Genomic DNA, 26090 nt, shown 5'->3' on the forward strand with positions numbered 1-26090 from the left:
TACCATTGGTGTAGAATTTTTTGAGATATTTCTTGGATTGCGATATTAACAATGTACAGTGTCCTTAAGAATATCAGACCATTGGTCCTCCTCCATACAGATCCGTAGGTCTTTTTCCCAAAGTGCCACAAATCTCAGTGACTTTAACAGTGACAAATGGTTTAACTGGTCATATAAAATTGAAATCGATCTTCTTTGAGGGATGTCTTGTAAGCACATTCTCTCAAACATTGTTGGATTGGAGAATTTTTTCTCTTTCCATTGAGAATGTATGTAATGGCGTATTTGATAATATTTTAAGAGTTCCTGTTGAGGAATATTGTGCTTCTCTTGGAGTTGCTCCCATGTTAGGAGGTGTTGACTTAGACATAGAATAAATATTGCATAGGCCATTGTCAGACCACCATTGAAATGACCGTTTCTTGAACCCTGGGGGGAAATCACTGTACCAAATAATCCAAATTTTAAAAAAGATTTCCTTTGTCTCTGTAATAATAAAACAGTACCTTGTACCTGATCCAAACAAAGATATAATTAATTCTTACTGGAAACAAAACCAGCCTATTGAGTTTATTTAATGTTTACATGACTTTCTAGTAGACTTGAAGTATGAAGATCTAAATTACGGAAATATCTGTTATCTGGAAAACCCCAGGTCCTGAGCATTCTGGATAATGTGTCCCATATCTATACATCAAAAATGAGTCATTCTGACACTTCTGAGTAAATTTAAATTATGATGAAGAATGCAGTTTCTGCAACATGATATAGGTCTCTGTGCTACCTTCACCCTATAGAGCTAGGGTTGCCACCTTTCTTCAAACTTACCAGTGGGGAGGGTTGCTTCTTATGTTATGGGGTGACTAGTGACATCATTGGTAAAAACAATGACAAAAGTAGGAATGGTAATGGGAAGTGATGGGCAAATTTATTCGCCAGGCATGGATTTTCTGTGAATTTCCCAATTAACCACCCGCAAAATTGGCAGCGACAAGAAAAAATTGTCGCTCTGCAAAATTGGAGCGCATCAACATTTTTCGGACACCTATAGACTTTGATGCATTTGGACAAAAGAGTTGCGTGTAAAAATTGTCGCTATTGTCAAAATTGTCACGTGTCAAAAATATTTTGACGCCCATTGACTTCAATGTATTTCGCAAATGTTTCGTTTTTTCGCAAATTTTTCCGAGAAGCAAAATGGTACAGATTCGCCCATTACTAGTAATGGGACATGTTACAAGATTTTTCACCAACTAGCAGAAAATAGGTGAGCATTAATTGGGCAGGCCAGGTGGCAGAACAACATAGTAACATAGTAAGCTTGGTTGAAAAGACACACGTCTATCACATTCAACTTTGTCTATATATAACCTGCCTTACTGCTAGTTGATCCAGAAAAAGGCAAACACCTCATTTGAAGCCTCTCCAATTTGCAGGAAAAAATCCTTCCTGACTACAAGGTGGCAATTGGACCAGTCCCTGGATCAACTTGTACTATGAGCTATCTTCCATAACCCTGTATTCCCTCACTTGCTAAAAAGCACTCCAACCCTTCCAAGATGATATTGAAAATTTACCAGCAACTACATTGCCAATAAATTTGTAATTTTGGGGGCATCATCCCACCCACTGGCTTTTTTCTACACTGGGGACTAGCAATTCAAAGAGTTGTGAAAATCTCCAGATATATTATTCCCCAGCACTTTTTGATGTTGGGGTGGACGGGCACAAGCAGAGGTGGGTTAATGTGCCAGTGGTAAGGAAGCAAAGGTTGGGAACAAACCCAAACTACCCACACTCATCCCTGGCTATTTCCTAACCTGCGTGACATGTGGCATAGCTACAGGACTGCTTTGCATCCAAACATGCTCCTCAGGCAGTGCAGAATACAGCCATACATTGAGAGAAGTGCAGTTTTGTGCCCCGTGGTGCTCTTGCACTTATGTCTGCAGTCTAATTAAATGACCCCTATAGTCAGTTTTTATTTTACATACATAAAACAGAAAAAAACCCATACGAAACGATGAAGACTAAAGGTATTTGTAAATCAGATTTATTATTAACCCACTAGGACGTGGTTGCACATGTATGTATTTGTGTGGTGGAATACATACACTCACACACATGTATATATAAATATAGTAATATTTACGCATATATACAAATAAAGATATTTAGAGGTAGAATATATTGAATGTTCCCCTTTAATATACATTTATTGTTCCTGCCTTTAAGAAGAGCACTGTATTCTTAAAGATCAAGTAAAGCTTTGTTATTTGTACTAAGTATAGCTGCTTTACTGTTTTCTTTCGCCATTGTTACAACATAGTCCGTCCCCATCAACCCCTCTTGTTAATGTCATGTGCATGCCCAGACTGCCATTTTGTACTTTCAGATGACACTGGGGCACTGCAAGCTGGGGTGTAGGATGGTGTAAACCTGCCATACTTCAGAAAACAAGAATCTTGAAGGGAAGGAATGAGGATATCAAGTGCTTGTAGTTTAAACAAAGGGCTCCTGTCTGCAGCAATTGGCACAGCAATCATATGCCTTAAAACATTTAGGTCTAAATATTAGTTGCCCTTTAATTGTTAAATATTTAAAGATTCCGTCCACTGTAAGCTGTTATCTGAATACTTTAGTCTAAATAACCAATACTTAGGGTCAGGATACACTGGCAGATTCGGGAAGATTAGTCGCCCGGGGATGGTGACTAATCTCCTCAAATCTGCTTGTGTGCCCTGACCCTTACAGTTTATCAGGTACTGGGAAGAGAATACTCTGATGGCATCAGACTGAAAAAGCCTGATACCAAGGGCCACTAACAACTAGCAAGCTTCCTATTTACACTGTGCAATTTAATCACCCTGCTAGTGAGGGTTCAGTCTTTCAAAGTTGTCACAGGAGTTTTCCATCTTGGAAATGACATGTAATAATAATCTGAATTATTTACTAATTAGTCTTATATTGTGACATTTAGATATATATATATATTGTGCGACAGCCCCTAAGCTGAGTAACTAACAACGGGAAAGAAGATGGGGAGCTACTGACGCATCTTTGAAAGCAAATACCTTTCTAGCTAAAGGGCTGTAGTTGCCTTGGGTTGGTACAGAAACCCAAAACATACATTTCTGCCCTACTTCTTTAGTTAAGCTTTAGTTCTCCTTTAAAGAGTTAATCCTCTGCACTTCAGACCTTGCCCAGGGCCCACCTGGAAATATATCAGAAAGTCTGACCTTGCTCTGATCGTTAATTACAGTAATTTTAATAATAAATGTTACTGAAGGGGTTTGAAAGAATTTCCTTACTCTCCCTCTGCATACAAGCCCTGCAGTGTAGGTTTCCACCAAACTATAAGGCCCAGGGGACATCTCACTACTTATATGCCCTAAGACTAGACATCCCTGCCAAGTAGTGTCTGTTAGGAAGTATAACTATGAAGTTCTATGTTTCTTCATGACTAATGACACAATTCTTTTCAACCTTAGGTGCTATGTAGTTTTTCTTTAAATGTAACCTCAGGTGCTATGTAATTTTTTTTAAATGTAATTTGGACCAAACTCCTTTCTCCCCAGCCTATCAATAATGTACGACAGAATATTTTTCAAGATGCCATGAATCTAAAATAGAAGTTATTTTAAGAATTTGCTGAGAAGCCGTCAATTTATACTAAACAGGCACGTGAATGTCCTTTGCAAGACTGCATGCTGAATTTAATCCCATAATTGCACCATTTCTATAGTTGTATTCAGTGAATTGCAATTAGCTTTATTCCCATAGTGCAAAAACGTTTTCAGGACTCGCTCAGCTATTCATGGAAGGTGCAGGTATCTTTATTTACATACAAAAATTTTTTTAATTTCTTTTGTACATACATCCGTTAAATTAACTAAAGGCTAAATGTTTTACAGTTCTTCAGGTCAACTGGAAGATGTTTAACAGGATCTTCTTATATTCTCTACGGAAATTTCTGTTCAGAGCACCATAGACCACAGCATTGAGACAGCTGTTGAAATAGGCCATGAAGTAACTAGCTACAAAGAGCCATTGAGGTATAGAATCTCCAAGGGGTGGATAGATGGCCACTGTCAGTCCAATGATATTCAACGGGCCCCAGCATACTGCAAAGAGGACAAACACCACAAACATGGTGATAAACCCATGGATATTGTAAGGCCATGTCTGGTGATGGAGGTGCCTATCTGGTTTGACCCTGTGCCTAATATTGAGAACAAGCACCCAGATGCGTAGATAGCAGTAGCTCACCACCCCGATAGGCAAAAAAAAATGGAAGATCACAACAGCAATGGTGTAATAGGAGCTGACAGATTGAGCGAATGTGCAGGAGAATATACGAGGGTCGTATCGTAGGGATCCCACAAAGAGGTTTGGCAAAATGGCCGCCAGGGCCAACACCCATACAAGACCCACATAGCAAATTGTGCTGGAATTAGAGAATAGGCGATTGTACCAGCTGCTGTGGCAGATATAGCAGTAGCGATTGACTGCAATCCCCGTGATATTGAATACAGAACTGATCACGCTGAGTCCCATGAAGAATCCACTCATTTGGCAATGCAAGTGGCCCATCCTCCAGCCATGGTTGAAAATTGCCAACAGAACCAAGGGGTATGGGTAACAGGCGACCAGCAAGTCAGCCACTGCCAAGCTGACCACAAATGCATTTCCTGCAGAGGATAAAAAATATGTATAGTTAAAATAATATTTTTGTGTCTATAATAAATTGTTAGATGCTACATATATAGGGATGGTTATTTATGGAAATATTTGGACTGACAAACCAGTCCAAATACCTCTGTATGGACTCCTGTGGGCTATCTAGTCCAAATCCCTAAAAGAATTGCGGCTCTCCTCCCCCTTTAAAACTTTTATGTTCCTATTAGTTCTAAGCAAATCTGTCCCATTTCACCAATACATTCATGAAACTATGAGAAAAGTTGCGAAGCAGTGAAAAATTTGCAAAACACATGGCAATCAGATCAGTCCCTGGATCAACTTTGTACTAAGAGCTATTTCTAAGAACCCTACATTTTCTCACTTGCTAAATAGCCATCCAATCCCTTCTAGACCAGATATGAGCAAATCTGTCCCATTTCACTTCACTGAAAAACTTGCAAAACTTTTGTCTTGTTTTTTGCGTGTCATTTTTGTAGCAAACTGCTGCAACTGCAAATGTCTATAGGCATTTTTCCATGGCACCTTGTTTCTGCTTTAGGGCTGCCAATTAAAATTGGGAAAGCAAAATCACAGGTATTTTTTGCTTAGTATACTACTACACACATGCCCTGCCCCTACATTGTTATAGAATCTCATATCCACTAGGCTACAACTGAGTTTTCAATAGAACAAAGTGCTCCTGTGTTTCCAATTTCTTAAAAACATGCCTGTGATTTTTGACATTACCTCTGGTTGACTGGTAATGGTACCTACTACTACACTATGTTGCTGTTTAAGCAAGAAGTATCATCTATAGTTTATATATAACTTGCTTACAAACACAGGCACAACTAATAATACATCTGACCACCAACAGATAATATCTGGGTGCTGTGTATCCCACATTAAAATAAATAAACCATATATTTATGTGTATATAGGGGGAAGGATAAAATGGCATATGCATTTGTTGCATGTCTTTTTCTTTTGTCGCGCAAAACAAGCCTCCTTTCTTCTAATTGGAATGGAGGCCTTGATATTGGCTGGAATTACCTATTGGTAAATACACCACTACAGAGTTTATTATATGATCCCCCTATATATTTATACATAGTTATTACTATATAGTTATTACTATATATCTTTCCTTAAGTGCCTCTTCTCCTGCGTGAACTCCAACTTTGCCAGTCTTCATAACTGAGACTTTCTATACCCATTACCAGCTTAGTTGGCCTTCTCTGGGATCTCTCTCAATAATATCTTGTTTGAGCACTGGAAACCAAAATTGCATTGCATATTCTAGATGAGGCCTTACCAGTGCTTTGTAAAGTGAAAGAATAACACCTTTGTCGGCACCCTATACCAGAACAGATGCCAAGCGCCCTGGTCTCGGCTCGTACTTCACCAGTTAAGTGACCGCCTTTGGCCTCGGGAGGAGCCCTCGGCTTACTCAGATGCCACCTGGACTTAACGAGAGGTGCAAGGCGTAAGTTCTGGCAGGCAATGGGGCACGACTGTTTACTAGGATGCTGGAAGATAGGAAGCCACGAGGAACAGGCGGGCCGGGCCAGCTCAAGCAGTAGAATAGTCAGACAGGCCAGTATCAGGATTAGAGATCGTAGAATAGTTGGAGAACTGGCAAGGTTTCAGGATTGGAGAGATCAGAATAGTAAGCAAGCAGGCAAGGGTCAGGATTGGAGAGGTCAGCGTAGTAAGCAGGCAGGCAAGGGTCAAACACAGTAGATCCAGACAGGAATCACAATAAACACCCAGGAACAAGCTAATTGAACCTAACAACGGGCAAGGTCCTGTAATCTGAATGGGCTTTATATACCGACTGCACCTTTAAATAATGAACGTGCGCGCGGCGCACGCCCTAGAGGAAGCCGGCACAGGAGAAGGAAGCAGCGCGACGGGCGTCCACGCCGAGGACGCTGCGTGGACCCCGCTGCTGCTAGACCACCAGGGTAAGTTCCTTACAACCTTCTTCCCGTGAATCTATGCCCCTTTTAATACAGCTCAAGATCTTATTTGCCCTTGATGCTGCTGACTGGCATTGTTTGCTACAGCCAAGTTTATTATCTACAAGGACTCCAAGGTCCTTATGGATTTGCCTAGTGCAGAAGGAAAGTCAAAATACAATGCCAATAAAAAGGCCATTATCATTGCAAAATGCAAATGAAATTGTGACTTCCTCTGCTTCACTAAAAATGGTAGATCTGGGCATGCGCATGCACAGTGAAGTTTTCTCTGAGCCCCACCTAATGAACATTTTGGGAAAAGATTAAAAAGTAAGCTTTCTTTTTCCTTTAAGGGAATAAGTGGTTTGCATATTTTTGCATCCCAGGTGCATGACTTTACATTTATCAACATTGAATCTCATCTGCCACATAGCCGCGCAGATTGCTAGTTTGTCAAGATCATGTTGCAAAGATTCCACATCCTAGATAGATTTTGTGCCATTTGCAAACACTTTACTTTACTTACAATCTCCCCTAAGTCATTAATGAACAAGTCAAATAAAAGTGGACCCAGTACAGAACCCTGTCAGACCCCACTAAGAACTGTATTCAAAGTAAAGAATGTATCATTAAGGGATACTGTCATGGGAAAAACATTTTTTCAAAATGAATCAGTTAATAGTGCTGCTCCAGCAGAATTCTGCACTGAAATCCATTTCTCAAAAGAGCAAACAGATTTTTTTATATTCAATTTTGAAATCTGACATGGGGCTAGACATATTGTCAATGTCCCAGCTGCCTCAAGTCATGTGACTTGTGCTCTGATAAACTTCAATCACTCTTTACTGCTGTACTGCAAGTTGGAGTGATATCACCCCTCCCCCCCCCCAGCAGCCAAACAAAAGAACAATGGGAAGGTAACCAGATAACAGCTCCCTAACACAAGATAACAGCTGCCTGGTAGATCTAAGAACAACACCCATGTCTCACTGAGACACATTCAGTTACATTGAGAAGGAAAAACAGCAGCCTGCAAGAAAGCATTTCTCTCCTAAGGGCTAGTCCACACGGGGAGATAGCCCTGCGTTTGCGGTCGCGGCGACAAAGCGCCGCGACCGGCGCAGGCGACAGTTTTGTATGGGCGCCTATGTAAAAACGCCTGTGCTAACCACACGAGGCGATGCGCTTTTCAACAGTCGCCTGAAAAAGCCTGGCGAGGCATTTTCAGGCGACTGTTGAAAAGCGCATCGCCTCGTGTGGTTAGCACAGGCGTTTTTACATAGGCGCCCATACAAAACTGTCGCCTGCGCCGGTCGCGGCGACTGGCGCGGCGCTTTGTCGCCGCGACCGCAAACGCAAGGCTATCTCCCCGTGTGGAATAGCCCTAAAAGTGCAGGCACAAGTCACATCTTTAGAGTTGTGAACAAACAGGCTCCAAACTGCAGAAACTGTGCTGCAAGTTTTTTATTTAACACAACATGTTTTGAACATATCCCAAGGGAGACATTGCTAATAGAGAAACCTAAAATAAAAGAACCAAATAGAATCCCCTTAGTCAGTACTTATGGGACACACAGTAAGAAAGTGGAAAAAATAGTTAAAAAATTCTGGCCAATTGTACAGAATGATAAGATCATAAGCAAAACCATTACAGATATGCCACTGTTTTGCTATAAACGTGGTTATACGGTAAGAGATCTGCTATGTCCAGCAGAACCAAGAGAAAAACGGATGCAAAAAATTTTCAAGGGTAAACCTACTGTGGGAACATTTCCATGTCTAAACTGTGTGTGTTGTTCCTCCATTATAAAAGGTGATAAAGTACAGCACCCAACTAAAGGCAACAACATCAAACTACACAGCTATGCGACCTGCGAGACAGGGCATGTCGTTTATATGCTAAAGTGTCCGTGTGGCATAGTATATGTGGGACAAACCATACGAAAAGTAAAAGAACGGATAAAAGAACATAAGGGGGATATCCGTAATTTTAAAAAAGAAACAAACACTGACACTCCAGTCTCACGCCATTTTTATACGAACAAACATCACGTATCTCAGTTAAAATGGTTGGTGTTGGAAGTAATAGAATCACCACATAGAGGTGGTGACGTTAGGAAAATATTGCTACAAAGAGAAGCAATATGGATTAAGAAACTTAATAGCCTTACTCCAGCGGGTATGAATGATCAATGGAGCGTCGCATGCTTCTTATAAAGTATAAACTGTGCAACAGATTACCCTCATTAACCGTTTCTCCATTCCCTTTCAGCAAGAGTTGAAGCGACTGCCCTATTGTCTGAGAGTAAGATAGAATTGAGTATCTACAATAGCAGAACCTCTGATGGGTAAGATACAAGGGGCAGTACCGCTATTAATTGATGTAAAATCTTACGGTTGATATTTACTAATGTAATATGTTGATTACTTATGTAAAGTAGATGTTCATATAAATGAAATAGGAAATGTTGGTTTGAAGCTACTTGGACTCTTTTGTAGGCTTAACCGCAATACAAGGGGTAAAGTGTGTTTGTTTTTGTATATATTTTTGGGCCAATTTTTCTATTTTTCTATTTGGCGGACTTTGGACATTATGGACTTTTATTGGACTTGGCAGTCTACACAGAACACAGAATCTAATGTGGGGTTAGGCGATGAAATCCCCAACGCAGTGACCTCATGATGTCAATCTTTTTCAGCAACGTATCACGTCAGGGGGGTGGAGACATTTTGGATTTAAAACCTTGTGTGTAATTTGCACTGATTAACACTTGAAAAAGAGCCACACAGCTCGAAACATGTTGTGTTAAATAAAAAACTTGCAGCACAGTTTCTGCAGTTTGGAGCCTGTTTGTTCACAACTCTAAAGATTTCGCATTTGCACCAGCCTCTACCTGGGACAGAGGCCGTGACACAGACATTCTACCGTGACCAAAAGGTACCAAAATCTCTTCTCTAGCTGGCACAAGTCACATGACCAGGGGCAGCTGGGGAATTGACAAAATCTCTAGCCCCATGTCAGATTTCAAAATTGTATATAAAAAAATCTGTTTGCTCTTTTGAGAAATGGATTTTAGTGCAGAATTCTGCTGGAGTAGCACTATTAACTGATGCGTTTTGAAAAAAACATGGTTGCCAATGACAGGGTCCCTTTAACAACCACCCTCTGTACATAATGCTTTATCCAGTTTCCTATCCATGTGCAAACGACTTTAGTTTACAAAGCAGTCATTTGTGGGGCACTTTTGTATTAAAAGCTTTGGCAAAATCCAAATAGATCACATCTACTGTTCCCCCACTGTCCAGCATCTTACTTACCTCATCATAAAAAGCGATCACATTTGTCTGACATAACCTATCCTTCATAAAGCCATGCTGATTGCTACTAATAATGCAATTCTACAGAACATAATTATGCATGTGATTCAAAGTTCGAGCTCCATACTAGTCAGGCCATGGTCTTCTCTTGAGCATGGTAACCATTGGGCACCCAGTAACTTCCTAGATATTTATAAATACTGCTTTAGTCTGTCCCCATGATGGGCCATTTTACAATTAGTGTTCTTCGAAAGCAGAGCTACCATATTGTCTCCTTCTACCTACTTAGGTAGATCAGCCTTTAGGGCACATAGTAGTTTAATTTTGTCTTGGGGCAATGCACACAGCAATATCCAAAGTGGTTGCCAAAACACCTCCATTCCACACTGTTGTACTAATATATCATCTAGCCATAGGCTGTTCCACACAAGGACATCAGTGATGTCACGAGACATTGACTACTGAAAAGTTCCTGGCAACCTAGATAAAGGGAAAAGAGGCAAATTAGATTGGAGGGTATTGCGGCACATGGACACTAAGGTATAGGCTCCAAAATGCTTACAAATACCTGTAGATTTCTGTCAGGAAGACCACATCGAATTGAAATTTAGTTGAAATATTATCCTACTTAATGTAAAATAAAATGTCATTTAAAGCACATTTTCAATAACATTCAAGATATTCGTAAATGTAATTGCTATGACTTTTGAAGCAAGCTGATTATCAGATCTGTGAAGTAGTACTTAAAGCATTGAAAGAAACCTAGTTTCATAGAATCAAGACCAGCAGTGCAGGGACAAGCAATACTCCTTTATGTACCACTCAGCTCCATGTTTTGGTTTTTTTATGCAGTTGTTGTTGGAGGTGTACACTGGCGGTTTACCTTCTTTTTAAATCATACATTTCGCTATGCAGAATACTGGACCATTGACCAGGCCAACCACTTAGCTGACACCAAAGAGAGCATGCTAAAATTGACATCCATTGGGAAAAGGGTTTCATGAAGACCTATTTTGCATGGCAGGGGATTACACTGAAGTTGCATTCTTCCCCCAGGGAGTTCCAACCTACTGGCCACCTACCAAAATGTAAAATAGGGCTCCAATGAAAAAATAAATATGACCTGTGGGTGCCACCATGACCTTGATCCACCTATCCAAGCCCCAAGACAAAACCACACCTACAATCTGCCCAAATTTCACTCCTTTCCTGATCATCAAATTGCTCTTGTATGTCTCTTTGTGCCCTCTCTGTCCCTAACAGCAATACCCCATGTAGCCTTTCTGATGGTGTCCCTGAAGAAGAGGTGCCATAGTGTCTCTGCTCTAGCCAAAATGGTGCATCATGATATGAAAATTTCCAAAACTGCCCAGTTCCCGAACCAACTTATATTCATAGAACATGGATATCAGTCAGGATTGCTGGGCCAAATAAGGTGAACATAAAAAAGACAGGAATTGTTTCTTTCCCAGAGGGGCAACTCCATACATTGTTACATATATAAATACATTGTTACATATGAATGAGTAAAGATCCTGCCACCTTTAATTAAACTGGATGACAAACAGGATGAGAGGTTTGCGCTTGTGTTCTGACATCAGGGGAAGGGCAGCTTGTTAGGGATTCTTCTGTTACCGGAGAGGTGGCCAGAAAATCACATTCTTGATTGCACCTTAAAGGAAGACTAATCTTCTGTCCATTAAATCAGAAAGTTAAGGCACACTTGTCTCCCACTAATCCAGAGCCTTTGAAGACTAATTGCAACATCAGAACTAAATCTAAGCTCTTATAGTGCGGCCGAGGAATGGAATCAGCTGTCAATGCAACATCAAGCAAGGGCTAGAGATGTTCCAGAGTTTCAGTGTGAGGGTAAGAAACACGTGGAATTTCACCCACACCCATGTGAGCTGCTACATTCTAAAAAGACAAGCATTAAGGTCAGAAGAACCTTAATGACAAAAAAAAGTCACAGTCAAAAATGCCGCTGAGACAAAAAAGTCCCTCATCACTAAATACCAATTTTTTTATTTTTTTGTGTCCAGGTTGGAATAAATATTGCAAGATGCAATGTTGTTTACATTCAAAGGAGAATAATTATGTGAAATATTGTATAGGAAATAAAGGCTACATTTTCTAGACCAGTGAGCTGAATGTTAAATATAATCAGAGTAACCAAAAGGCAGTATGGGAATATGTATATATCAGGGTTTTTTCTTTCAGTATTAAACAGACCACATGCAGAGGTTAAAAGCATTGCACATTGCTTTACATGTTAATTAACAATACCTTTTCTCAGTATGCAACAGGCTGTTACTTACAAAATAGATTTTTTTGCCTCTTTTAATTAATTAGTACCAATTAGCCATAAATGATGTTTGACTTTAGTTTATGACATTTGCCTAAATACTTCTCGTTATCAGGATTCTGGATTTCATGTTTTTTCATGTTTGCTTGCCTGTTGCACCTAAAATATAGAGTAGAGAAAGGAGTCCATATGTGACAATTGTGGCAATATTTGCATAGTTTTTGGTTTCGTATCTCATGGCAAAGAACTATTCTTTAAAATAATAAATTTTTTCTGATTGTTTTGGATTCGTTTATCTAGGTCACTGATTTCTTAAAATGGCCTTGTGTCCCTAAAAAGCTAATTTTAAAAAAACAAACAAGTGACGGGGTTACTCATCCATATAGTGATTCACTAGTGCTCTCTTGAGAAGTTTAAGAGATCTAACGCATTTTTATTGTGTTTTACATAAACAAACAAGATTACAGCAGAAGTCCAGCAATGGACTGATATACAGTTATTTACAGTTTAGGATGTACATGGAATGGAAGAGTATCAGGATATAATTCATTAGTGGCAACACCATCTAAACTGTCTTAAGGCAGGGGCACACAGGCAGATTCGTGGAGATTTAGTTGCCTGGCGACTAATCGCCTCTTCTGCGGGGCGACAATCTCCCCGAACTGCCTTCCGTCTGCTATAATAAGAAAACGCCATCACAATGGCACTCGCGGCGCTTCGATTTTCTAAATCAAGTTGCCTCACGAGGAGAACACCAAGGGGCATAGCTTAAGGCAGAATAATAAAATAGAACCCCCATTAGGACCCATTTAGGTGTCTATAACACTGAGGATTTGTCCACATTATCAAGGGTGGCTAATTTACCAGATTCCTACATAAACAATAAGTATATTATGACCAGCTTAGTACTCATCATCAGTATTGTGGCCAGTTCCAATGAATTTAGAACCTGCATACACAAGTCGTCAACTCCATGCTAGCCTTTTAATATTTTGTTGTGTTTCACTAGTCTCTAAGCAAATGTGTAGAACCAAGCTGTATACAATTTTTGTACACCCTTCAACTACTATCCGGGGGATCCTGAATGGCTGAGCTCATAGAAATGTCCTCTGATAACGTGATAGGCCAACCTGTTCCAGAGTACAGGGCATGAGCTAAAGCAAAGGTGCACAGTCATTTGTGCCCCCTTCATGCAGGATGAAGAGGAATATTGCCCCCAAAATGTTAATTTATGTGTTACTTAACTATTCTTATGAATCATTGTGCATCTTGAACTGGTGCATAAAACTGACATCAAATCTTTCACAGTGCTAGCACCTTCATGCAACATTAAAACATTAGCATTTTCTCTAAGCTAGACCACCCTGGAACCAACCAGATCATCAATCACGTTAAAGCATCCATAGAACTAGACCAACCAGTAACTGAACAGATCTTCAGACATTTCAGTGGTCTAGATTTAAGCTGGCCATAGACGCAAACATACTGTCGTACGAAACACAGATTCGTACATTTTCAGACAGTGTGTAGAGCAGGGGTCCCCAACCTTTTGAACCCATGAGCAACATTCAGAAGTAAAAGGAGTTGGGGAGCAACACTAGCATGAAAAATGTTCTTGAGGTGCCAAATAAGTGCTGTGATTGGCAATTTTGTAGCCCCTGTGTTAATTGTCAACCTATATTGAGGCTCTGTTTGGCAGTGCACCTGTTTTTTATGCACCAAAACTTGCCTCCAAGCCTGGAATTCAAAAATAATCACCTGCTTTGAGGCCACTAGGAGCAACATCCAAGGGGTTGGAGAGCAACATGTTGCTCACGAGCTACTGGTTGGGGATCACTGGTGTAGAGTGTCAAGATATTTTTCATACCATGGCGATCAGTCTTTCAGTCGATCAGACAGGTTAAAAGATTTATATCAGCTACCTATAAGATCTCTGCATGTATTGCCTATCTCTATTGACAAAATCAGTGGGTGACTGTCACTACTATTTGTCGGTCATAACTTTGATATGATTGCTGTCTGTCAATTAATGGCCAGAACATCATCTGATTTGTTATTTTTTCTGCTTATTTAAATCTGAATGAATAATGGTAGATTGTTAGACTGAAACGAATGAGTGTTCGTCGCACAAATAATAAAATCTGCACATTTATTGCCTGCTTAACCTGTAGTCAATCCAATCATAGCATTAGACCTTTTATAGTACTTCACTTAGGGGTCATTTAAGACTGATTTCCTCTATATATGAATTTCTGCAGGTCTCTGCACTCTGTTCCAGGGCAGAGCTCCATGAATACAACCCTGCCTGCCTTTTGGCAGTGCTGTAGTTATCAGGGGTGGATATGTAGGTATGTATTGTGAGACTGTAATATCCCATTCAGTTGCATCTTACTATGCCTAATGACAATTCTGTTGCTGTTATAGAAACACCCCTATCCTTCTATGTTATTATGTCCTCTTATTGTGATTAGGGATGCACCGAATCCACTATTTTGGATTCGGCCGAACCCCTGAATCATTTGCGAAATCCTGGCCCTAATTTGCATATGCAAATTAGGGGTGGGAAGGGGGAACCATTTTTTACTTTACCTTGTTTTGTAACGAAAAGTCCCAAAATTTCCCTACCCGCCCCTAATTTGCATATGCAAATTCGGATTAGGATTGGCCGTGCAGAAGGATTCGGCCAAATCTGAATCCTGCTGAAAAAGGCCGAATCCTGGCCTAATCCTGAACCGAATCCTGGATTTGGTGCATCCTTAATTGTGATGCACATATATTTACTAGTATTGCTTTCTTCTTTTCAAAGAATTATACATGAAATTTGATAGTTTATATTTTCCAAGGTCCCTGTAAACATCCCCTGGCCCATTAAAAGCCCAGAGGTAGCCAAATGTAAGAATCCAAGTAATTACAGAAGAGCTTATCATAGAATCCCTGCCCAGTGAAATGGCACTGTTATTGAAAATGCTGAGAGTGTCAGTGACATATAATCAGTTAACAAGAAGTCCTTTTTCTTTGCCTAGGTCAACTGAGGTGTATGGGAATGCATGACAAGATTTATTGAAATGTATCCTATTGTTGAACTAAAGTCGTTGGCGTAGCCTGGGTATAATTGACTGAATGATTAGTTTTTCTTCTGCCTGACAGCACTGGTGTTGAAGGGAAAATCAAGAAAGTGTAAGATTGTATATTATATAGAAACATGAGGGTCGCTGTTAGAAAATCCAGCCACAAATTGGTGTATATCAAATCTAATCAGTCTGCAATATGTGCACACAGCAAATTAATTTAACAGAATTGGCCCTGATTTTTCACATAATTGGGTCACTGTAAGTTGCTCTACTATATCTATAAAAGTTGGTCTTGTAAGTGATAAATGCAAAATGATCATAATTTGATGGATTATATATTTATATAGTTAAGTTGGGTTGAATAAAGACCAAAGTCCATCAAGTTGAAATGAACCCCAGAGCACATATGCACACACACTCACATTGTCCCCTCTATACACTCACATAAACTATATATACCAATATCTATACTAACTGTAGATTGTAGTACCAAAATAGTTTTTTACAGTATATTATGCTTGTTCAAGAAATTATCCAACCCCTCTTAAGACAGAAGACAGAACTTTATTTGCTCTAGTATCTTCTGAATGACACTGCCTGGAATAGCTATGAAAATTTCCATATCTTTCTCAATTAAAGAAACCCCACATACACGCTGCCATTTAGTGTGTAACTCATATTTATATTATTTTTGCCAAAGTGCATAACTTTGCATTTATCAACATTGAACCTCATTTTCCAGTTTGCTGCCCAGTTTTCCAATTTAGTCAAATCACTCTGCAAAGTGGCAGCATCCTGCATGGAACTTATAGTTCTGCACAATTTTGTATCATCAGTATAAACAGAAACAATACTTTCAATGCCCACCTCCAGGTCATTAATAAACAAGTTGAAAAGCAAAGGACCACGTACAGAGTCCTGCAATACTCCACTAATAACACTGGTCCAATGAAAAAATGTTCCATTTACCACCACTCTTTGTAATCTATCTTTTAGCCAGTTTGGTTGTAGAGATCTGAACAACAGATTACACTATCCAGTTTCCTAATAATCAAATTCCCTGTAACCACGATATGTTTAGACCCGACTCTACTCTCTTCCCCACCATTACTTGAGAAATTGATCTCCAGGCTGTTAGAGAGATCAGTCCCATCTAGAACTGCCAATGCAGAGTTCACACTCCCATCTTCTTCACACAATTTGGCAAATCTGTGAAATATGGCAATAAATGACCCACTTTAACTAACAAAATATGATTTGTTAATTTTTTACACCCAAATTACACCTTTAAGTTAACTGCTGTGTGTTTCTATAACCCCCCCCATTGCTTTATGAAGTTTTCATTACATACAGTCTTTCACTAATTGTCCTTATATTAGTGCCATTTAGTGACGTGTGGATATATCTGGGCTCCAGGGTCAGACGAGTTTCTATAACATAAGTATGGTTGCTGGTGCTGATTCTGCCAGGTGGACATTCCAATATTTGGTATTGCCAGACTTGTCACCTTGAGTCCATGGGGGAAAATTTACTAACCTCCGAAAATTCACCAGCGATGGCTTTGCTCACATCGCAACATTTCACCAGGCGTAGATTCGCCAGGTCAATGCTAATTCACTAAAATCCAAAGTTGCGTCCAGGGCGCCAAACGCTGGCGAAGTTGCGCTAGCGTTGCCTAATTTGCATACGGCGGGAAGTTAAAGTTCAATGGACGTATATGTTGCAGTAAATACATTACACTACACAAGCCCGGGAAACCTTAAAGGGATACTGTCATGGGAAAAAAACATTTTTTCAAAATGAATCAGTTAATAGTGCTGCTCCATCAGAATTCTGCACTGAAATCCATTTCTCAAAAGAGCAAACAGATTTTTTTGTATTCAATTTTGAAATCTGACATGGGGCTAGACATATTGTCAAATTCCCAGCTGCCCCGAGTCATGTGACTTGTGCTCTGATAAACTTCAATCACTCTTTACTGCTGTACTGCAAGTTAGAGTGATATCACCCCCCTCTCTTTTTCCCCCCAGCAGCCAAGCAAAAGAGCAATGGGAAGGTAACCAGATAACAGCTGCCTGGTAGATCTAAGAACAGCACTCAATAGTAAAAACCCATGTCCCACTGAGACACATTTAGTTACATTGAGAAGGAAAAACAGCAGCCTGCCAGAAAGCATTTCTCTCCTAAAGTGCAGGCACAAGTTACATGACTGGGGGCAGCTAGGAAACTAACAAAATGTCTAGCCCCATGTCAGATTTCAAAATTGAATATAAAAAAAACAGTTTGCTCTTTTGAGAAATGGATTTCAGTGCAGAATTCTGCTGGAGTAGCACTATTAACTGACAGGATCCCTTTAATCCCTTTAATAAAAGAAAATAAAGTTGTTATATTGCCCTACACATGAGCCTAGTGTATAGTTTATGTGCCATATGTTAAGAAATGTAGGGGGGAAGCCGGTTACCTCTTTTTCAGCCTATTACCCTGAAAAAGGACGCTAGCGTTTTTTGGGACTGGGAAAAATGTTCAACTATTTTTTGAGGAACTCCTATCTACTCTATTGCACTTCGGCTGGACTGAGGACGCAATGGCAAGTCTGGCACAAGAGGTAACGTTCAGTAAAATCTGCATCTTCGTGAATTTGCGTAGTTACAACCATTCACCAGAGCACAAATTCGGCAGACGTTTGAGAGTGAAGTAGCGCTAGAGTCTGTCTCCTTAGCTAGCGAATTTACGCCAGCGCCCGTTAGTAAATCGGTGAATTTTCACCACTGTTAGTCATTTTGCCCTTTAGTAAATTTGCCCCATGGTGAGCACTGCCATGTGAAAGCCTTCAGTTTCTGACCTCTTCATTTTTGTTGCTGTTTGCTGGTCTCTCTTTGCTGCCATGGACAACCTCTGACTAACTGTTTTCATTACACAAGCAGACCTTTTTTAATTTTGTCATGATAAACCTGCTTCTATGTTAAACTTCAACATATACGTCCATTGTCCTTTAATTTCACGCCATATGCTAATTAGGCATCGCTAGCGTAACTTCGAACTGCTTAACGTATTATCGCTAGTGCAACTTCACAAGCATTCGGAACCCTGGACGCAACTTCGGATTTTGCTGAATTAGCGTTGTCTTCTCGAATCTACTCCTGGCGAAGTGTTGTGATGCCAGTGAATCCATCACTAGTGCAATTTCGGAGGTAAGTAAATTTACCCCCATGACTTTTAGGCTCTCGCACTGAGGACACATGCAGCCTGCACAGCAGCAAATAACGCACAGCAACACCTCTTACACAGCAGTGAACCACGCACAGCAACACCTCTTGCACAGCAGAACTCCTTGCACAGAAGCACCCTGTTCACAGCAGCACCCCCGCAAGAGTAATATTCTTTCCTGTTGAATTTTATGGGAGCTAACAGTGCATACCATGGCTTACAGAAGATGCCCATTGACAATTAGAAAACTAACACAGTGGGCCTCACCTATAGCAGGCATAGTGTCAGGTAGGCAGGCAAAAGATTGTGTATACAATACAGAAATCACATGTGTCTTGTTGATGTAGTGCCTAGGGTCAATATTTCTGTTGCAACTATTTCTTGAACCTTGGCTAATGTTGTGACCCTGTATTTACACCTGTCATTGACTAAATGGATAGTGCTTAAAGTTAACTAAGGCTCAGCAAAGGATTGGTCAACATATGCTACACCTTAGGGTTTTTGTATGAGCCCAAGACAACCACATGCCTTTAGCAGTGAAGATCTGTGCCTATGAAGATGCCCCCAGTAGCTTCCCTTTTTTCTGCTGACTTTAACATAAAGGAGAACTAAAGCCTAACTAAAGAAGTAGGTAGAAATATTGTACATGATGTTTTCTGTACCAGCCCAAGGCAAAACAGCCCTTTAGCAGTAAAGATCTGTGTCTCCAGAGATGCTCTAGTAGCTTCCCATCTTCTTTTCTGCTTATAGGGGGATTTTCTCTGTAAGCTGTGCTCTTCTGCACCCATAACGTGTGTTTGGACTTCTGTACTTCTGTATTAAAGGTGACATAAAAGCTAATGTTTGTACACACACACACACAGCCCATATACAATTATAGGAAATATTAGGGTGCAAAATGGCCAGAAAAGACTAGCCAATGGTCTAAGTAAGAAGTATTATCATAGTGCCCAACAAAAACTTTAAAGTTCAACTTTAATATATTAAACTGCTTTCCAATATATCCTTATTTTAAGTTAATTTTAACTAATTCCCCTGTATCCCCCCTCCTATAGGTCCCTTTATTTGCCTCCACACACATTCCCATATGGTGACATTGAAGAGATGCTTAGTTTTCATAGTTTCTGCTTAGTAATGGCAATATTGGTATTATTTATTATTTATTTTTTAGTAGCAATATCTTTCTTCTTTTTTTTTCGTTACATTTTTGGTGCAGTTGACAGACCGAAAAGGAACAGACATCCTGAAAGGCTAACTATTTCTACACTTGTTGTACTCTGTTACACACTGTTATATTTTATATAGGAATGGCAAGCAACCATGTAATATAATATTATTAACAATAAGTTGCCAAACTGGGACTCTGCTATAACCACTATGGCAGCAAATTTGGTTTCCTGTACAGGATTAACTATATACTATGCATATACAGTATAAGTCCTACTTAAAGGAAAACTATAGCCCCAAAATGAATATTTAAGCAAGAGATAGTTTATATTAAACAAAGTGACATATTAAAACATCTTAGAAAACTGGTATATATATTTAAGTAAATATTGCCATTTTACATCTCTTGCCTTGAACCATCATTTTGTGATGGTCTCTGTGCTGCCTCAAAGATCACCTGACCAGAAATATTACAACTGTAACAGAAAGAAGTGTGGGAAGCAAAAGACAGAACTTTGTCTGTGACCTAATGTGACCTAACATGTATGGTTTGTTAGGTTTGTTTTTGTGCACCGTGAATCCTACAATCCCAGGGGGCGGCCCTTCTTTTTTAAAATTGCAATTTTCTATTTTTGTTTACCCAATGGCACAGACTACTAAAAAAGTATATTATTATGAAAATGGTTTGTTTAAATGAAGCAGGGTTTTACATATCAACTGTTTTATGCAATATCTTTTTATAAAGACCTACGTTGTTTGGGGGTATAGTTTTCCTTTAAAAGCAAAGCATATTTCTTCTTTAATTTTATGTAATGTTTATTTCCTTTCCCTTAGTACTGAGATAGTAGGAGTAGACCCGATAACATAAGTAGAGTAACAGAAGAAGAATGGGTAATTTACCAATATGGGTGCTCCAGAATGAATACAATGGATAGAAGGCATCAATGCCATTTATTAAGATATGCCTGCACTTCCACATGGTTGCCAATGCATCGGCCCTGCCTATTCTGATGACTGGTGCACAACTGCACCTATTGACGCTGGGGAGCTAGGTAGGTCCACCAGCATGTTGTGTTGCTAGGTACACCAGACTTACATCTAGTGAAGCAGACGCAAACATAATTTCGAACGGGCACTCCAGGAGTAATGCAACCCCCACTTTAAAAATGCTAGACACAGCTTGCTACTGATTTTCATAAAAATTTAAGAGCAATTGGGTCTTTGATACATCAGGTGCAATAGCGGCAAACTGGCAGCATAATGCTGGAATTATGGTAAGGAAAAGAAACATTATGGATATAATAAACAGTGATTTGAATGCACTTTGAAATTGCACTTTGCACACTGTACAGGTATGGGACTCCAGAAAGCTTGGGACCTGGGGCTTTCCGGATAACGGGCCTTTCCATAATTTGGATTCTCACACCTGAAGACTACTATAAAATCATGTTAACACTAAATTAACCCAATAGGCTGGGTTTGCTTCCAATAAGGATTAATTATATCTTAGTTTGGATCAAGTACAAGCTACTGTTTTATTATTACAAAGAAAAAAGAAATAATTTTAAAAAATTTGGATTATTTGATTATAATGGAGTCTATGGGAGATAGCCTTTCCGTAATTCGGAACTTTTTGGATAACGGATTTCCAGATAACGAATCCCAGGGTGGTATCAGATTTTGTCAAGACTTAGACTTAATAGTGAAAAAGAACAAAGGTTTCTTGTTTCTTCTATCCCTGAAAAATAGCTCAGAAGGACCTGCACTCCATGTGCAGTGAATTAAACTTTCTTAGCATTAAACGGTTGTAAAATAATCTCCACTCACAAGGGGAAATTATCTTCAATTTAGGAACAGGGGCACGTATCTAACTCTATGAAGAGAACATTATTCTATAAATATTTGTATAATTAAAATATTGGGAGATGCCATGCTGCTTGTATCAAGCTGAGACACTTTAATAGCATCCATTAGACTTCAAAAGCATCCTTTAGTAGTCTTCTAGATGGAATGTTTTCTTAAAGTCTACGGAGGGTTCCTCTATTGTGGTAACAAGTCAGTCAGCCCCCAGGAAGAATATACACTAATAGCTTTATCTGTAGGCACAAATTATTCCATGTTTATTAATGTTCTATGCAAGGGGAAATACAGAAAATAAAAAGTAGGCAGTACTTATAAATAAAGCCTTCTCCTGATAAGCATATTGTACAAACTTACATTTCCTATGGATTGGGAAATAAGTGGAAGATAACCTGATTTGAATTCTATTGAAGTCCGCAAGTGCTGGGCTTTAGCAAGGAGCTAATTGTGTTTGGAAGAGCTTTAATAATGATCAGTGTGCATTATAAGTGAAGGAAATGATTGCATCCTTTTGTGTTTTGAGCTATAGAAAGTTCTCTCTGGGTCCTAGTAACACCCCTCCCTATCTGCGAAATGTTCTGTGTCACTTCTATAGTTCTATCATATAATTAAATTGATATTTATGCTTGCAAACAGTGATCTTCAACCCTTTGCTGCTAACCTACAACCTTCAGCCTCCCATGAAAGGTTGAAGATCACTGTTCCAAGTTGTGAAGTCTATATGCACCAACACCCACTGACAATCACCCACCAAGTCTCCCTCTCTCACCTGCTTTGCGAAGTTTCTTGTTCCTAAAGACAGATGTGATGACCAGAAGGTTACCCACAATATCTCCACTAATGGTGACCACCAGGATTGTGGTAAGAGTGCTGACCGCCCAGGTGGGATAATCATCATCTTCATCCTTCAACTCCCCTGAGATGTTCCTCTGTGTCGTTCTCTCCTCCTCCATTTCACTGTCAACTGTCCATGCTCTAGATCAAATGTACTCTTCCTAATCCCTTGGTCAAATACCTTGGAAAATGTTTTGGTTGCTGTCAAGGCATTTCCTAGTCAGTGAGCCAAGCAATTTATCAGCATCAGGCATGAGACAGTAATGCAACTGTGTAACTCCTAGAAACATATGTTTAACATGCCAGCATTTCCCCCCCCCCATCCCTTGCATCACTTTATGGGTGGGATTTGCTTGAGTCTTATCCCATTCAAGGTTTTTTTATTACTATGAGTAGAGCACATTGTAGTGCACTCAGTGCCTCAGAGTGCACCAGACAGCGTGTGATTCTCTCTCGCATACCTTTGAAGACAAACACTGGTTGTGTCAGGAGCGCAAGGCATCAGCTATTCTGTTTAGCTTTTTGAATATACTTTTCAGTGGAATGATCTGTGATGGGATGGAAAGAAACAATAATTTTATCAGGAAAAGCTCTGGAGCAAGAACATTTGTCCTTCAAATCAGATACATGACCTGGGTTTAAGAATTCCTTCATCAACAACAGAGCCTCCTTGTCTGATTTCATTCATGTTACTTTATTTGGGGGGGGATATATATATATATATATATATATATATATATATATATATATATATATATATATATATATATATATATAATCAAACAGAATGGAATGCACAACCATTAGTATGCAGAAACCTGGGTGCTAGTCTGGGAAGTATGTAGACAAAATGCAGGGATTGACAGCACTCCAAGGAAATACATCAAGTCAATAATTCAAATGAAAGTGGAGATTTATTGGTGATCCAACGTTTCGGCTCCGCACAGAAGCCTTCGTCAGGGAAAGAAAAGCAGTGCACAAGTGTTTGGGGGTTTAAATAGGGTAAAAAATGGCTCCAAGACACCTGTATACGATGCCTGTCACTCATCGTTTGTTATGCAAAGTAGTATATACATGTGGATACAAAGGCAAATGTTGTTATCCATGTTAGGTATGCCCCTTTGTATGGGAGAGTTCTGCTTATACACAGGGTGCGTCCTACTGTTACCCCACTCTGTCACATTATTCTGATGTGTAGCGAGCTACCCGTCCTATGCCCTGTATAGATGGGCTGGAAATGCACCACAAACCCACAGTGAGCGGTGTTGTACAGTTGCTAGGCAACCCATGTCCGTCGCCGAGCACTCAACTGCTAGCAACCGCAAAGGGGAGCCAGCAGGGACAGCGCTTGTGGGCGAATGTTAGCGGAGGGTTTTTGTGGAGTGTGCAGTCACTGAAACCAACGGCTGCCTACTGCCAGCGGTTCTACCCAGCCGCATCATTAGGGTTACATGGGTGCCACCGGCCTTCGTACTACTTGTGCTCAGCTCACCTTGGTATAGGGACCCACATGCAGGGCAGGGTAGTACTAACACGTTAGGGCCATGCAGAGTTATGTTAGGGGAACTGACTAAAGCACCACCGCGTCCTTAAGCCAATTAACCTCCCAGTGGTCATCAGTGGAACAGACAGACAGGGCAAATATGGAAAAATAACAGATGCATATAGTCAGAGTGAACTGCGCTGTGTTTACATAAGAAGGGGAGGACAAATGGGTAAACCAAAATGACAATAAACATAATTGGACAAAAAAGCAACATTTGTAGCAAGCTATATGGCAACAAAACAGGATACAAGGTAGTAAAAGTCAATATTGTTTCACAAAAAGCAACCCAAAGGCAGGGTCTCATTGAGACCTCGGGGAGCAACTGTGTCCAGTTTCAAAATCCAGCGGGACTCCATTCTCAGTAGGGCCTGGTCCCTATCACCCCCTCTTACCAAGTGGGGTTGATGGTCAATTGCCATGCACCTGAATGTAGGGAGAGAGTGTCCTTTATTGAGAAAATGTTTTGCCACTGGTTGTAGAGCCTTACCCTCTTTAAGAGCCCTGCTGATGGCAGACCGATGGTTTGCTATTCTCTCCCTTAAAGTCGTACAAGTTTTTCCCACGTAATATAGTCCACATGGGCAAGTAATGATGTATATAAGATAAGATGAGGTACAGGTAAGTCTGTGATGGATTTTGAACCTTTTGCCAGTATGGGGGTGTGGAAAATCTGGTCCAATTAACAGGCATCTACACGTCACACAATTCGGGCATTTATAACATCCCAGCTTTTTATTCTGTGTTAGCCAATTGGTTTCTTTATGATCATGTCCCTTGAAATCTGTGCGGACCAATAAGTCCCTTAAGCTTTTGTCTCTCTTGTATCCCATCATGGGCCTTGGGGCTAAATGGAGAGACAGCGAATCGTCCATACTCAGCATGGGCCAATGTTCTCTGATGCTGGATGAAAGTTGTTCTTTGTTGATCATAAAGAAACCAATTGGCTAACATTTTTTACCCTATTTAAACCCCCAAACACTTGTGCACTGCTTTTCTTTCCCTGACGAAGGCTTCTGTGCGGAGCCGAAACGTTGGATCACCAATAAATCTCCACTTTCATTTGAATTATTGACTTGATGTATTTCCTTGGAGTGCTGTCAATCCCTGCATTTTGTCTATATATATATATATATATATATATATATATATATATATATATATATATATATATATATATATATATTATATATATATATATATATATATGTATATATATATATATATATATGTATATATATATGTATATATATATATATATATATATATTATATTGTTTTTTTTTCTTTTCAACATTACACAAGATAGTGGGATGAAGGCAGCAGAGGTACATAGCCTCCACATGGCTGCCTATCCCTTTTAAAGTAAATTAATATTATGGCATATTATCTGCTGTGGTGCTTTCACCTGCCAGCAGTCCTATTCATTAAAAAACACTATGTCTTTGTTTTTGTTTTCCCTTATAGTTTTATGTAAGTGACACATTGGGTGGCACTGCAGTTTCATCCCACATTACAAAACTATACAGGCTAGTTTACACTAATTTCCCTGTTCTTTGATTATGCTATTGGCACTGCCACCATTAAAGGGAACATAAACCTCCCAGTGTTGCTCCACTTACATTTTGCTGGATTCAGATTCCAGAATATTCCAATATAATATCAGGTGACTGACCCATGCTGCAAGTTGTTGTTTAATAACATCAAGGTTGGAGTGCCTTGCCGGTATATTATCAGCAAAGCAGAACTAACTTAATTATCTCTCTATTTTACATAACAGTGAGATGACAGCAGGATGATAACTTGAAGATTTAGTTTGAGGCACATACTTTAAAAGGGGTGAAAATGGGACTGGAGGGAAGGGTTATGTTTTGTATGACTAGGGATGGGTTAATTTGATCCACTTCATTTCGCCAAAAATTCGCCGCCGGCTATGGGCGTCAAAAATTTTTTTTTTACACAAGTCTTTATTTTCGACGCATTTGATGAGTCTTCTTTTTCGACGCCATACAAGTCTATGGGAGTCATTTTTGCGGCGAAACAAGGCGAAAAAATTCGCCCATCCCTATGTATGACTTCCTGACTTACTTTCCTATGTAAGGTAAGAGATGTCTCAGATGGTGTTGGTAGATGGGGTTGTCACTT

General features: G+C 39.8%; 1 protein-coding gene across 1 annotated transcript; it reads right to left on the minus strand.

Moving 5' to 3' along the window:
• Window positions 1-3587: 3587 nt before the first annotated feature.
• Window positions 3588-22703, minus strand: mel.L (clone X2.0 melatonin receptor L homeolog). Its single transcript, XM_018251947.2, has 2 exons — window positions 22339-22703; window positions 3588-4691 (listed from the first exon to the last, which is right to left on the minus strand). Exons 1-2 carry the CDS (start codon window positions 22520-22522, stop codon window positions 3919-3921), a joined length of 957 nt encoding a protein of 318 aa, XP_018107436.1. The 5' UTR covers window positions 22523-22703; the 3' UTR covers window positions 3588-3918.
• Window positions 22704-26090: the final 3387 nt, after the last annotated feature.

The sequence above is a fragment of the Xenopus laevis genome, chromosome 3L, assembly GCF_017654675.1.
Source record: "Xenopus laevis strain J_2021 chromosome 3L, Xenopus_laevis_v10.1, whole genome shotgun sequence".
In the NCBI taxonomy this organism is placed as follows: domain Eukaryota; kingdom Metazoa; phylum Chordata; class Amphibia; order Anura; family Pipidae; genus Xenopus; species Xenopus laevis.

Excerpts from the sequence above, each read along its gene's own strand:
- mel.L (XM_018251947.2), bottom strand. The coding sequence starts at position 22,522 with ATGGAGGAGGAGAGAACGACACAGAGGAACATCTCAGGGGAGTTGAAG. Across the intron at positions 4,692-22,338 it reads CAAGAAACTTCGCAAAGCAG|GAAATGCATTTGTGGTCAGC; the intron begins GTGAGAGAGGGA and ends TATCCTCTGCAG.